Source organism: Pyrus communis, chromosome 15, assembly GCF_963583255.1.
Source record: "Pyrus communis chromosome 15, drPyrComm1.1, whole genome shotgun sequence".
Classification (NCBI taxonomy): domain Eukaryota; kingdom Viridiplantae; phylum Streptophyta; class Magnoliopsida; order Rosales; family Rosaceae; genus Pyrus; species Pyrus communis.
In genome coordinates, this window is record NC_084817.1 from 2,024,384 (window position 1) to 2,035,000 (window position 10,617).

A 10,617-nucleotide genomic window follows, 5' to 3' on the forward strand; every position below is an offset into this window, starting at 1 on the left:
GTTTATTTTCAATTACCAAATGCTACGTACTATTGAAAGAGAATTATAATAAAAATTTGGCAAAGAAAAATATGTGACGGTCCCAAAACGTTACTATCAATCTTCCAACAAGTTGCGCTTACGTCGGACACTCAGCCTATAAATAACAGCAGCTCACTCCCAACGCTCAACACTCGACAGAGAGCTTCTCATTCACACACAACGTCTGGGCTCTCACTTTCTCTCTCTACTTTCTCAATCGTCCATGTCGCTCCGTCAAGCACTTGCTAAGCACGCATTTGGGGCCACCAGAGTGTCCCTAGCGCCACCGTCGTCGGTTATGACAGATCACCAAACCATCGTGCCTCCGAATGCCGCCCAGGTGAATTTCCGCAGGGAATATCTGACCTCGATGGACACCCCCCGGAAAGGATTCTTCCTCCGATTCCTCCACCGCCAGTCGGCATCGAAGCTCCCCGAATTCCTGACCGTTCCGGATGGGGAGAAGCTCCGGGAAAAGCTGAGAGGCATCAACATTAACGGTAATCAGCTCCGTCTCGGCGGTCTCAGCCCTCCGCCTCCAGATCGGGACCCCACCACAGAGCTTCCGTTCGGAATCTCGGTCCGCAACGCGAAGAAGATTCTGAGGCTTTCTCAGGTGGAGAAGCTGAAGGCGAAGCTGAGGGAGATTCCGGAAACTTCCATTTCGCGATCGGAGTTCGTTCGGATCTGCAGCGAAGGATGCGAGAGCGAAGAGCAAGGTGCTGAGTTCGCGAAGATGATGGACGAGTCCGTAAACGTTATTGTTTTGGGAAACGTAGTGTTTCTCCGGCCGGAGCAGGTAACTTCTTATTCTTTCCCGCTTTTATGTAGATTCTGTTTCTGTTGTTGTTTGTGATATGGTAAACCTACGGAATATACCTTGAGGTGGTGGGTTGAAGAAAACTTTATTTTTACAGGTGGCTAAATCAATGGAGAGCATAATCTCACAATCCATGCCCATCCCAAACGATCCAAGAAGTAAAGAGCTGCACCAGATGGAAACTCAAAAGATGTTAATTGACCAAAAAGCCAGGGCCCTGGTACGAGGGGAGCTCTACTGTGGGCTGGGTTTTTTGTTATTTCAAACGATCGGGGCAATGAGGCTCACTTTCTGGGAGCTGAACTGGGATGTCATGGAGCCCATTTGCTTCTTCGTCACCTCCATCCACTTCGCCTTGGGCTACGCCTTCTTTCTCCGGACATCGACGGAGCCCACTTTCCAAGGGTTCTTCCACCGGCGCTTCACGGCCAAGCAACGGCGGCTCATGGAGGCTCATAAGTTTGATGTCCAAAAGTACAACCAGCTTCGAAAAGTCTTTTATCCGAATTCGGATCATTCAGCCTCATTTCATCACAAAGAAGGAATGGTTATGGGATCACCATAGTCGGCCTAGGTTATTTATGTTAGACCTAAAAATCAAACAAATTTTGACTGCAAAGAGTAATGTTTGTTTCAACAAGCAAACCAGTTGGCTTTGGTTTAGAAAGTATGGTTCGGGTATGTTTGGACTTTTTACAAACTGTCGAGCCAAAAATCGGCGTTTGGCGATGAGAAACTCGAAATCTTGTACAGAGGTTCAGTTGTCATCATCCCTTGTGTACAGTAAATTGCCTAGTTGAATGTTAAGCAACTTTGTTCTTCATGTTAAAAGGGAGCTCGTAATTGTTTTGCAAATCATGTATTAGGAGATTTGACTACAATACTTGTATCTCTCTAGTACTATCACTTTCTAATGGTCAAATATTAAAATATGTGATTGTGACGTTGTTCGCCATTTATAAAGGGTTCAAAACCATAAAAATCCAAATTACGTTAATTAATAAAGACAATGTGTCGGTTCGTTAACACATGTGTTCGAACTCGAGTTCTATTTTCTTGAATAGCCAATTACACAATCTGAGTTACGCTAATGTGTTTGTTCTTTGGCACCTGCGCGGTCTGAAAATACTAGAATTATTGTCAAAGTGGTTAGAGAAGGGTATCTTGTCTTTTGAACTAGGGAAGCACTTGAATAAAATGTCAAAATGATGAAATGAAGGGTAAGTGCACCAACGAAGGTTTTGTGTACCGAAAAATACTAAACGGGCAACTCCAAGCCAATAAGGTTCTCCACTTTATGAGGATCGGGATGCCTATTGAAATATACTCTTCCAAAAAATTTCATCCACGTAACTAACGTTAGTTTCAGATTTTATAAGGTATAGATTATACCATTATCCAAATTTTTAGGAGATATTTGCTTCGTCTTATATAGGATAAATCTCACTCTTTCTATATTTCAATTATGTGATGCGAGATATACGAAGAAAGAAATTTATCCACGATTGTATGTTAGAATCTCCCCAATCTTCAGCAATGCTCTATCTGTTTTTTTCCGTACACAAAATCTCTTCACCACTATTTGATCAACCGTCATCCACCTTTGATGGTTGACCACGATTTTGGCTAGTTTATTAAGAACAACTCCTACAAACTTGGCCACTCCTTTCTTGATCAATATGTAGAGCCACCTTAAAACAAAGTTGCTACAAGACTCAACAAAGCTAGTCACCAAACTGGAGGCTTAAGTTTCAATCGACACTTGTAAAGAATAAGTTTCCTTCATCTTCTACCTTTAACTCGAACAAACTTTCAAATGTTAACATCCTTTTTACTTTCCAATATTAATTAAATACGGCAAGTAATTATCTTATCCAATACAATTCTAGGTAGCAAACGTCGCCTTAAAATCTATCATACATCATCAAGCTTCTTTGTGGAAATATATGGTACCACTTGCCCAAAAGAAATCTCCAAAGTTGTCGGGCCTATATAGGCCCACTTGCTAGCGATGATGAAAGACGATATATGGGCCTCCAAAAATACAAAAAAAAGGCCCAGCTTAATGAAATCAAAACCCTAGTTTCAACATATTTCGCACAGAACCAAAAAATAAATAAAAAATCCAACCATTTTCCTCTATGCCAAAGTTGGCCAATCAAATCCGTGCGTGGATAAAGGTCAATTTTTTTGTTACAGAGGAAGTTGGTTGTTCATTTTTCATCGCACGTTTCGCTTTCACAGAGATGATAGGAGTTTATGATTTTAAATGCACAATCACTCATTGCATCTCTGCCCCTAAGAAAAAGATATTCCATCTCTCATGGCCTTGGCCCTCTCAATCCGGTGAAAGAATATCGCTAGGGTTTTTGTTTGGTGCCCGTCGACATTTGTCCTTGTAACAAAACTTCAAAACTTTGAGTGACGAAACAATTTGGAATTTGTTGACATAGGTTTAGACATGTACATCCACAACCAATGATGGCCCGCTGAGTTGTGATTGATATTTGCAGCAATTATATTGAGCAGCAAGTGTGATCTGTTAGGCCTACATTTCTCCATCGCATGATTTCGAGTGCCATTACCAGTTGCAAACCTTTCGAGTTTCTTTATAATTTGGGCGCTGCAGTAGTGGTCTGCCAGTAGACTCGTTAATGCGTGTAAATTAGGGTTTGCATGATGTTATGATCTGGTATCTACAGAGACGGAGCCCACTTTCCAAGGGTTCTTCCACCGTCTCTTCAAGGCCAAGCAACGGCGGCTCATGGAGGCTCATAAGTTTGATGTCCAAAAGTACAACCGGCTCCGAAAAGTCTTTTATTTGAATTCGGATCATTCGACGTCGTTTCATCAGGAAGAAGGAATTATGAGATCATCGTAGTTGGCCTAGGTTAATAAAACTTATATTACACTTAAAAATCAAACAAATTTTGACTGCAAAGAGTAATGTTCGTTTCAACAAGCAAACCAGTCGGCTTTGGTTTAGAAAGTATGGTTCGGGTATGTTTGGACTTTTACGAACTATCGAGCCAAAAATGGGGCCTCGGGCCGGTGACAGAACTTTCGTCTGGCCATGAGAAACTCGGAATCTTGTACAGCGGTTCAGTTGTCATCATCCCTTGTGTACAGTGAATTGCCTAGTTGAATGTTAAACAACTTTGTTCTTCAGTTAATGGGGAGCTCTTCATTGTTGTGCAAATCATGATATTAGGAGATTTGACTACAACACTTGTATGTATATAGTACTATCACCATCTAATGACTAGACATTAAAATGTGTGATTGTGATGTTTTTCGCCATTTATAAAGGGCCAAAAAACACAAATTTCAAGTTACGTTAATTACTAAAGACAATGTGTTTGTCCTTAACACCTATGTTCGAATTCGAGTTCTACTTCCTTAATTAACCAATTATGCAAATTGAGCTTCGTTAATTAATACAATGTGTTTGTTCTTTCACACCTACAAATCTCATATTTGCAACATTATTAATTAACGGTTAACTTAACAGATTTTCTTACAAATTTATGATATTGAATAAAATGATAAGTAATTTGATGAAATTGAAATATTTTAACGATGTTGTATGAGGTTGTAATTGAATCCAAACTTGAGGAGGTATAATGTAATTTACCCAAAAAAAAAGTTTTTTTCATGAAGGGTAAGTGCAAGAACAGAAATTTTGCCGATGAAAAATACCATTTCAAAATTACATCCTTGTATCTAACGTTGATATCAAAGTTTCTAAGGTACATATTATACCAATGTCCAAATTTTTCGAAGATTTTCACTTGTCTTGTATAGGATAAATCTCATTCTTTTTGTATTTCAGTTATATAATGCGAAATATACGAAGAAAGAAATTTATCCACGATTGTATGTTAGAATCTCCCTAAACTTTTGTTTTCCTCTATCTGCTATTTGTCCGTACATGAAATCTCCTCACCACTATTTGATCAACCATCATCCACCCTTGATGGTTGACCACGATTATGGCTTAGACTAATAAGAACTCCTACAAAGTTACAAACTCGGCAACTCCTTCCTTCATCAAGATGAACAAAGTTGCTACAAGACTCCACAAAGCTAGTCACCAAACTGGAGACCAAGTTTCAATTGCCACTTATAGAGTCCTTCATCTTCTATTTTAACTCGAACAAAATTTAAAAAGTTAACATCCTTTTTTTCGCTCGAAGAAAAATTAAATAACAAGTAATTATCTTGTCCAATACAATCCTAGGCACTAAACAACGCATTAAAATTTAGGGAATCTTAATAAAACACTTATGATACTATTCACTTTTAATGTTAAGTACATTTTTACCTTGAAAAGTCACTCATGGTACTATTCATTTACACCTTTATTTTATTCTTTTAATTAAAACTAAAGTTTTTTTGGACTTTTCGTTAGTTTTCCTTAAAATTTATAGGTGTGCTATTCACACATCTCTTTTTACTTCGCACCTGACCTTTGGAACAAATTAATAGAAAAAAAATTAAAAGACATAAATTAATAAAAATATTTAAAAAGTAAAACTAAATATGTGGATATGAATTATAGGACCACCCAATATCTATCCCCCACATCATCAAGCTTCTTGGTAGAAGTATGGAACTACTCGCCCAAAAGAAATCTCGAAAGTTTTGCCAGGCCTACATAATCCCACTTGTTAGCGACGATGAAAGACAATCTATGGGCCTCCAAAAATACAAAATGGTCCATCTCAATGAAAAAGAAAACCTCGGATTCAACCTATTTCCCACAGACCAAAGAAAAATCCAACCATTTTCCTCTATGCCTACGTTGGCAATCAAATCAAAGCCTGGGAAAAGCTCAAGATTTTTGTTACAAAGAGAGTTGGTTGTTCATTTTTCATCGCACGTTTCGCTTTCACAGAGATAATAGGAGTTTATGGTTTCTCATGCACAGTTCACTCATTGTGTCTCTGCCCCTAAAAAAAAGATGTTCCATCTCTCATGGCCCTTGGCCCTCTCAAGCCAGTGAAATAATATCGGTAGGGTTTTTGTTCGGTACCCGTCGACTTTTGTCCTCGTAACAGAACTTCAAAACTTTGAGTGACGAAAACAATTTGGAAGTTGTTGACATAGGTTTACAAATGTGTATCCACAACCAACGATGGCCCGCTGAGTTGTGATTGATATTTGCAGCAAATATATTGAGCAGCAAGTGTGATGTGTTAGGCCTATATGTCTCCATCGCATGATTTCGAGTGCCATACCAGTTGCTAACCTTTCAAGTTTCTTTCTAATTTGGTCTGCCAGTAAACTCGTTAATGCGTGCAAATTAGGGTTTGCACGATGTTATGATCTGGTTTCTACAGTACTAGGTCATGAAAGTTTAAGGAGAAAAACTTGCATGCATGAAGTATGCATTCTCTCTCTCACATAAGTTTTTTTTTAGTGGAAGTAAACATGAAGCAATAATAAAAAAAGGATTCGCTGCGGCAGTCCATCTTTTTGGAAGCCGAGAAGACTTACAGATGCATTTTCTCTTGATCACTATTTTATGATTCATCAGAATTAGGAATCAAACTCAAAACATGCGGTCTAACAAAAATGAATTATTATTTGTGCTTTATATATATCTTTTATAATGTATCAAGTCAGATGACGTTTATGTCATATTAGCAAAACTATACATTATTTATTGCAACTTGCCAACACATATTTTGAGGTTTTGGATGTTGTGAGGAAATTAATTAACATATTACATATATAAAGCAATAATAAAAAAAGGATTCGCTGCAGCGGTTCATCTTTTTAGAAGTCGAAAAGACTTACAGATGCATTTTTTCTTAATCATTATTTTGTGATTCATCAGAATTAAGAATTAAATCAAGACGTGCGGTGTAACAAAAATGAATTATTATTTGTGCTTTATATATATCTTTTGTAATCTATCAAGTCAAATGACGTTTATGTCATATTAGCAAAACTATACATTATTTATTGCAACTTGCCAACACATATTTTGAGGTTTTGGTGCTGTGAGGAAATTAATTAACATATTACATATATATTCTGGGGTTGGTACCGACGAGATTTTTATAATTCCATCTTAACAATTGTATTTCAATTATATTTCATTTTATAAAGCATTTTTTTAATTATAATTTGGTAGTATATAATACTATTTTAGAACACTACTAAAATCAGCAATCGACAGATCCACTTACTTGAATTGAAACTTGAAAATCTTGTCTGTAATCCAAATATCCAATTGTAGTAAACTAGCAAGATCTTGGCTGTAATCAAATATCCAATGCCAGTAAATAGTAAGTGGCCCCAGACCTACTCCTCGATATGCTGCTACAAGAAAGCCCCCTTTGAGTTATACATTATATATTTTTCCTGTTTACAGTAGTAAAGAGATTTCCAATTGTATATTTCGGAATATCTAACTCTTTAAGTTGTTTGTGCATGACATTTTTTTTTTTTGAATAAATTACATTTTCATACTTCAGGATTAGGGTATATTTTAATTTCTTACAACATTTTCAAAACATTTCACTTTTATACCTTAAGTACTATTTTATTTCAAAATAATACCTCCGTTACATTTTTCATCCATTGATCTGTTAAATGCTGACGTGGCTGCTACATATATGCCACATGGTTGCCAAATGTCTTCCACGTGACAAAAAATAATAATTTTTTAATTTTAAAAAAATGAATTTTAAAAATTAAAAAAAAAAAAAAAAAAACTTGAAAACGCAGAAACCCACCCCACCCCCGCAACCCCTCTTCTCCCTCCCAAGCATCCCAACCACCTCCCTCTCCTCCACTCTCTTCACCTCCCCTCCCATCCCACCCAAAACCTGAATTTTCTCACCTAAAAAATATATATATATATATATATATATATATATTGAAATACACAACGACCCACAGTCAACAACAAGAAGAAGAAGAAGAAGAGGGAGGAAGAAAGAAAAAAATAATTGAAACATCCCTCCCATCCCCCCCCCCCCCACCCCGACCCAGCTCTCTTCCCTCGTTCCACACCCCCTCCCCCTGCGCGAAGATGATTTATGGGATTTTTTTTTCCTCCTTCTCCTTTTTCTTCTTCTTCTTCTTCTTGCAGGTTTATGGATGTTGGGATGCTTGGGAGGGAGAAGAGGGGTTGCAGGGTGGGGTGGGTTTCCGTGTTTTCAAGTTTTTTTTTTTTAATTCATGTTTTTTAAAATTAAAAAAAAAATGTTGCCACGTGGAAGACATTTTGCAACCACGTTAGCATTTAACGGATCAATGGGTGGAAAATGTAACAGAGGTATTGTTTTGAAATAAAATAGTACTTAAAGTATGAAAGTGAAATGTTTTGAAGATGTTGTAAGAAATTGAAATAGACCCCAAACCTAAGGTATAAAAATGTAATTTATCCTTTTTTTTTTTTTTTTTTTACCGAGTTAAAATACTTGGTAAAGTTTTAATTGAGACTTTTGTATGTACACTATTCTTACTTTTGTATGTATTCTTTTTCGATCATTGAATATCGGACTTTTTAAGAAAAAACTAACAAGTGGCAATTACTGAGGACCCACACCCAGTTATCATGTTAGGTCTCCCGCTAATTCACATCCCAAATTTTGTCCAGAAAATGGAGTGTATTCAAATTAAGAAACTGTATTAAAACCCAATTTGCAATATTTTTGTGTTGTGTTTTAAGAAAGTTGAGGTTTCATTATAAAATCAATTAGTAATATAAATAATAGCTCAGCTTACTTATAAACTCATGCAAGGTCCTTCCTCCCTTCAATGTGGGACTTATTCTCAACACGTCCCCTCACATGTGGTAAATTTTCGAGTATAACATGTGGACAACACAATGGAATGACGTAGAGCATATGTGGCCATTTGGCTTCACATGTGAGACAACCTGGCTTTGATATCATAAAGAAAGTTGAGATTCCACTATAAAACCAATTGGCAATAGAATAATGCTATTCATACCATGTTTTTAGACTACATTTCTATATCACCTCAAGTGGCATCTGATGTGGACAGCCACATCATTTGAAAAATTTGCAAAACCCAAGAAAATGAAGGAGAAAGACTCCTCGTATACCACAATCATCATTTAATTAACTAATTTTTCTTAATTATTAGTTTATTAAATAATGAACTAAATTTAAATCTGATTAATTCAAATGATGTGGTTGTCCACATCAAATGTTACTTAAGGTGATATGAAAATGTGGCACAAAAACATATTATGAATATCATTACTCTTGACAATATGTAGAGTAACTCAACTTACTTATAAGCTTATACAAGGTCCATCATCTCATCAATGTGTGACTCATTCTCAACAATGTTGTGTACATGACAATGACTAGAATTATCAACAAAACATATAAAAATGTTGAGAAGTTGATATCACGTAGAATTATGAGAATTAGGTATATGGATATCCCTGTAATACATATACACACACACACGCTCGTGCGCACACACACATATATGTATATATTTATGATGTATGGATTGGGATACATGTAATACAAAACTCAAAATGATTATAAAACTTAGCCTGATAAAATTCTTACCTGATTCTCTTACGCTAACAATAATATTACGGAGGCTACAATTAAGTTATGATCAAATGTAATTAAAAATAAAGAGTTCGCGATAAGTTTTAGAATTCGCTGCATTCTCACAATTTCTAACAAATGCAACTTTTCTCATGCTTTCTTCCCCTGCACTATGCGTCACAAGCTGCAAATTGAAATGTGAAAACTACTTGACAAAAGGGCCTGGGGGAATGAGATGACAGCATGGCTTTGCATTCATTGTAAAATTTCATATATGAAATTCTCAGCATGCGTGTTTCAATGCAGATCAACATTTCTGAGCCGACCAAATATAAGATTAGGAATTTGTTCAAGTCGGATTTTAGGGGAAGAGATCCTCTTCTGATATCTCCCACTAAATTTTAGGAATCCGGATCCTTAAAATTTAATCAAATGATTACAATTATTATAATTTTTAGAGGGACTCTTTATTTGTAGCCATTAGATCAAATTTAAAAAATTCAAATATCCGAATCCTTAAAATATAATAGAAAAGATTCGGAGATAATCCATTTCCAGATTTTAGCAACCTAAAACAGTGACACAATTGTCTTTTTGTACGATGCTTGTTTACAATACGAGCCAAACTCTTTGTCTTGCAATGGATTGGTAATTGTATGGTGCTTGGCGCCCAAACACTGTTAATTGTATTGACCGAAGCCAAACTGACACATCGTCCACGATGAACCCTTATTAGTTATTACAGAGTATGAAGTGTCAGAACATAGATAAGTGTGTGGTGGATTTAAAATAATATTCCCATCATAAATCAACATTGTGTTAGATTGATATAAATAGTTGACTGATTCTTAAATATAGCTTACATATTTTAGACCTAGTGATCGTCCAATATGGCATTAAAGCTCCGATTGAAGAGAATTTGGGCTGTCTCCAGCCCTCGTATATTTTCAGCTATTTCATGCAACACGAAGGGTGTTTGTTTGGTATACATTGTTGTTTTATTTCTCAATAGTTTAAGTTTTAGAAGAGAGAAATTGAAATACATCTTGAATTTTATAATGATAGTACTTGAATCAATCACACACTCTTATATATTTTAACGTTTTTATATAATAACGCGTGATTAATTTGAAATGCCAGCATTATGGCATATTAGTTAACTGCATGCATGAAAGTTCTTGGTTTTGAGATTAATAGTCATCAAACATGGTCCCCGCTGGGGAC

At 36.3% G+C, this 10,617-nt stretch overlaps 1 protein-coding gene across 1 annotated transcript; it reads left to right on the forward strand.

The window, feature by feature from the left end:
- Nucleotides 1-244: 244 nt before the first annotated feature.
- LOC137718069 (calcium uniporter protein 4, mitochondrial-like) lies at nt 245-1,406 on the forward strand. Its single transcript, XM_068457581.1, has 2 exons — nt 245-820; nt 939-1,406. The coding sequence occupies exons 1-2, from the start codon at nt 245-247 to the stop codon at nt 1,404-1,406; spliced, it is 1,044 nt and encodes a 347-aa protein (XP_068313682.1).
- The last annotated feature ends 9,211 nt before the right edge of the window (nt 1,407-10,617 follow it).

Bases quoted from the DNA above. Each gene is read 5' to 3' on its own strand.
- LOC137718069 (XM_068457581.1), top strand. From the start codon at position 245: ATGTCGCTCCGTCAAGCACTTGCTAAGCACGCATTTGGGGCCACCAGA. The intron at 821-938 runs GTAACTTCTTAT...TTATTTTTACAG, and splicing joins TGTTTCTCCGGCCGGAGCAG to GTGGCTAAATCAATGGAGAG.